The sequence below is a fragment of the Conger conger genome, chromosome 9 (assembly GCF_963514075.1).
Source record: "Conger conger chromosome 9, fConCon1.1, whole genome shotgun sequence".
Taxonomy (NCBI): domain Eukaryota; kingdom Metazoa; phylum Chordata; class Actinopteri; order Anguilliformes; family Congridae; genus Conger; species Conger conger.
The window spans coordinates 5,168,288-5,173,287 of NC_083768.1; the positions used below are offsets into that span (position 1 = coordinate 5,168,288).

The window sequence follows — 5,000 nt, forward strand, 5'->3', positions numbered from 1 at the left end:
GCGAGAAAAGGCTTCCTCCGCTGGCTTCTTATCGTTCCCACACACCTGGGGCTCATCCCATTGGCTGGCACTGTCATGTCACAGGCCTGGGGCTCACGCTATTGGCTGTCACAGCTATGTTACATGTCTGTGGCTCATCCTATTGGCTGGCACAGAGATGTCACAGGCCGGGAGCTCATCCGATTGGCTGGCACAGAGATGTCACATGCCTGTGGCTCCTCCTATTGGCTGGCACAGTGATGTCCCACGCCTGGGGCTCATCCTATTGGCTGTGACAGTGATGCAGGGGCCTGTGTTTACGGCAGAGAGGGGTGGGCTCAGGGCGGTCTTGGTTGCCTGAGCGATTACGCCGGCCTGCTGTGACTGAGTCTCACGCCCCGGGTGTGTTTGCACAACGCGGGGTCAAAGTACCAATCGCAGGGAGGGGAGGGGGGTGGTAGTCTGGCACGTGTGAGCAGGGAGACGCAGAGTGGAGCAAAGCTGCTCCTCGGTGCGGAGGTCTCCCAGCTACCAGCAGACACCTCTCATGATGGAGCGGCCAGCCGGATTCAAACCCGTGGCCTCCGCCCCTGAGATGCAGCGATCGGCTGATCTGAGATCAGTGCCGGAGATGGAGAGAGTGGCGCGGCTGAGGAAAGTGTCCTCGCTGTCCGAGGTGGGCACCAGAACGGCTGATCCCAGGTCAGCGGCCGCGAGGCCTCCCGGGAGCTCCACGGAAGAGGACAGCAGCGGCCCGGACGATTCCTCCTCAGTGAAGTCCTCCTGGAGCCTGGTGAGTTGGGAATCTGGGAAAAGTCTGGGAAATCTGGGAAAAACAGTTATGTTTTGAAATAGGCCTAGGTAGATGTGTAATAGGTTTGTAGCAGGTGTGTTAATGTGTGTAACAGGTGTGTGTAGGTGTGTAACAGGTGTGTTTATGTGTGTAGCAGGGGTGTGTAGGTGTGTTTATGTGTGTAACAGGTATGTATGTGTGTGCAGGTGTGTAACAGGTGTGTGTAGGGGTGTAGCAGGTGTGTTTATGTGTGTAACAGGTATGTATGTGTGTGCAGGTGTGTAACAGGTGTGTGTAGGGGTGTAGCAGCTCTGTTTATGTGTGTAACAGGTGTGTGTAGGGGTGTAGCAGGTGTGTTTATGTGTGTAACAGGTGTGTGTAGGGGTGTAGCAGGTGTAAGTTCCCCGTAGACAGTGATCTTTGTGCTTGTTATTGTCTCTGGAGGATAAAGGTGGGCTCTCAGTGCTGTTTAATGAAATGGTTACTGTGAACACAAATGAAGCCCCTGGTCTGTGTTCTTAAGACGTTTGGTTTGGTCCGTCGTGTCCGGTCTCATCTGTGTGGTGCAGGTTTGTGCTCTAGCCCAGCACCGTCACACCTGATTCAGCTAAATAACCCTTCAATCAAAAGCTTGACATGTAGAATCAGGTATCATCTAAAACAAAAACCTGCACCCACACCAGCCTTTTCGGGTACGATTAGACACCCCTAACACAGACAAATAATTAAATGAATTGTGTATTATAACAATTCACAATGAGAAAGCTGTTTTAATGGTTATTTTCTTTGTGTTTCTTATTTTGTGTTCATGAAAATCCACTCTGACTTTGAAATTCTAGTCTGTACAGGTTCAATACCGTTTTTTGTTCATATTTGTGCAATAGTATAAATCTTGTGTTATTGCCCGTTTTATTGTTTTATTGCTCTGAAAAATCACAGGACAAGTGAGTTGAGAAATATCCTCTAAAAAGCTCCCGAAGTTATCTCCTATAAGTCTGCCAAAATAAACTGCTGTTGAAATAAACACGAACGCAATCACTCAAAAACAAGCACCTCTCCCCATCCCTCCCTATCTCCCTGTGAACCTTAATTGTTGTCTCTGTGACTTGCTTTGTGTATCGGTATCTTTAGTTGGCTAGGTAAGCAGTGTTTGGATAGTTAACTTTGGTCACAAAATTGGCCCTTGTCCTTATCTTTGTTGTACAGGTAGCAGTTGAAATTGTACTTCCCTCTAGGGTCTTTCAGCGAACTTATCCCTGGTTATGGGTATGCACTTTGTTGTACGTCGCTCTGGATAAGAGCGTCTGCCAAATGCCAATAATGTAATGTAATGTAATGTAAAAACGAACTAACCGAACAGGTGTGAAAAACATCAAGTTCTGACTGCGAGCAAAATGATCACACATATTATGAGGTGTCGCCACCTGGTGTGATGATTGTTGTACTGCAAGGAGATTCTCAGCCAGTGTGGAATAATGACTGTCACACACACACACACACACACACACACACACACACAACTTTTATTAAAGCATAATCTAGCTGACTGGTGCTGTGGTATTACCTAGCGTAGGCATGGCTTTTTTAGTTGTTAATTACATCACTTTCGTTTAGCAGACGATTTTATCAAGAGTGTGTTACATAATATCTAGTCAGAGGCGCTATCAGCCAAGTGCATATATAACACCCACGCAAATGCACGGCGGATGTTTCTAAAACAGTCCCGACCCTGGTCCTGGACAGCCGCAGGGTGAGGTAGTTGATGGAGTTGATCTATCCGGATTCATCCATTAAAACGGTATATTCCACCGTTAACTAAAATTAACCAAGTAGATTTCCGGGTGAGGATGGAGACAAAGGCCAAAGAGAGAGAGAGGCGTGGGTCTCCAGACAGTATTTATAATATGTAAATATTTAGAAAGTTTTGTGGTTATTACGTGGGTGTGGGTAAAACGTGTTTTGGAAAGTCCGCCCTTAACGCAGTGATGAAAGCGTTTCACCTTTGTAAATGTGATTCAATTTTAGAAAGCGATTGGTCTCGTGGTGCGTTTGCATATTTAAAAAAAAAACCGGTCGGATATGATATGCGCTGATATGACATATCAGGCCGGTAACACGATTGTAAAACGGTGAAATTGTTGAATTGTTTCTCCCCGGCAGGCGGACACCATGACGTACGTGGGCCAGCTGGCAGGCCAGGTCCTGGGCACGGTGAAGCAGCTGTATAAGGGCATTAACCAGGCCACGCTGTCGGGCTGCATCGACGTGGTGGTGGTGCGGCAGCCCGACGGCACCTTCCACTGCTCCCCGTTCCACGTGCGCTTCGGCAAGCTGGGCATCCTGCGCTCCCGAGAGAAAGTGGTGGGTGGCGCTGTTGTCAAAATTCATAGTTTTTGATGGTCTTCAATTGGGAAACTTTGCTTTTTGACACCATGGGCTCAATCCATGTTTGATTTAAAAAATGAAAATGTTATCGATTCCAGTCCCTGGATCCAGTCTCTGGTTCTGGTCGTGATTAGTGCGTTCATTCTGCGAACCAAAAACATACTCCAAAGTGCTGTCAAAGGCCACAAGATTAGCAGGGTTCACACATTGACACTGACAGCAATCAAGTTAAACATGGCACTAAATACAGTACACTTGCGGTTGTTTTAAAATATGTAATATAATAATGTTAAATGGACTGCATTTATATATATATTCCAGCAATTTGGGTGCTTTAGAATGAATGGCTCTCATTCACCCATTCACACACGCACACACACACACACACACACACTTACACACCAACCGTGATGGTTGCCATGCAAGGCACCAACCAGCTCTTCAGGAAAAATTGGGGGTTAAGTGACTTACTCAGGGACACTACGACACAACCAGGGCAGGGGATTGAACTGGCAACCTCCTGAGCGAATGTCGCCCCCAGAAATAATTTGTTTGATTACAGTTGTTACGTGGGTCACAGACAGTGTGTTAGCCTGTTGTGTGAGTCACAGACAGTGTGTTAGCCTGTTGTGTGAGTCACAGACAGTGTGTTAGCCTGTTGTGTGAGTCACAGACAGTGTGTTAGCCTGTTGTGTGAGTCACAGACAGTGTGTTAGCCTGTTGTGTGTGGGTCACAGACAGTGTGTTAGCCTGTTGTGTGAGTCACAGACAGTGTGTTAGCCTGTTGTGTGAGTCACAGACAGTGTGTTAGCCTGTTGTGTGTGAGTCACAGACAGTGTGTTAGCCTGTTGTGTGTGGGTCACAGACAGTGTGTTACCCTGTTGTGTGAGTCACAGACAGTGTGTTAGCCTGTTGTGTGAGTCACAGACAGTGTGTTAGCCTGTTGTGTGTGAGTCACAGACAGTGTGTTAGCCTGTTGCGTGGGTCACAGACAGTGTGTTAGCCTGTTGTGTGGGTCACAGACTGGTTTGTTGGGGGGTTTGGGTCCCCTGGCCAGGCTAACGGCCCCACTCTGCCCCGACCGCAGGTGGATATCGAGGTGAACGGGGTTCCGGTGGACCTGCACATGAAGCTGGGGGCCAATGGGGAGGCCTTCTTCGTGGAGGAGACCGAGCAGGAGAATGTGAGCGCAGACCTGCTGGCACAACTACACCCACAACTACACTCACAACTACACTCACAACTACACCTACAGCTACACCCACAACTACACCCACATCGACACCCACACCTATACCCACACCTATACCCACAACTACACCCACACCTACACCCACAACTACACCCACAGCTACACCCACAACTACACCCACAGCTACACCCACAGCTACACCCACAACTACACCCACAACTACACCCACAGCTACACCCACAGCGACACCCATAACTACACCCACAGCTACACCCACAGCTACACCCACAACTACACTCACAACTACACCCACAACTACACCCACAACTACACTCACAACTACACTCACAACTACACCCACAACTACACCCAGCACAGTCACCTGACCTGTGTGAGAAACCATGACAATAGCAGGACCTACACCTCAAACAAATGCCCAACGGCAGACCTGCATTTTCAATACACAGCCAATGGTAGGTCAGCACTTTAAAAAATCAGCCAATGGTAGACCAGTGATTAAAACAAAAACAGTCGAGAGACAACTTTCTATTAGAACACACAGCTAAGAGCGGACCGTCAGTTTTAACAAGTAGCCAGTAGCAGAGGTGTACAATCCAGGTTCAGAAAGTAAAAGTCCTCCCCAGTATTTTG

The 5,000-nt window shown here is 48.1% G+C and overlaps 1 protein-coding gene across 2 annotated transcripts in view; it reads left to right on the plus strand.

Moving 5' to 3' along the window:
• The first annotated feature begins 470 nt into the window (after nucleotides 1-470).
• The window catches only part of LOC133136816 (phosphatidate phosphatase LPIN2-like), an 18,948-nt gene continuing 14,418 nt past the window's right edge, over nucleotides 471-5,000 (plus strand). For both annotated transcript variants that reach the window (XM_061254572.1, XM_061254573.1), the window contains exons 1-3: nucleotides 471-772; nucleotides 2,933-3,133; nucleotides 4,245-4,340. In XM_061254572.1, the coding sequence (XP_061110556.1) occupies nucleotides 527-772; nucleotides 2,933-3,133; nucleotides 4,245-4,340 (543 nt within the window). In that variant the 5' untranslated portion in view covers nucleotides 471-526. The remainder of the gene's footprint in view (nucleotides 773-2,932; nucleotides 3,134-4,244; nucleotides 4,341-5,000) is intronic.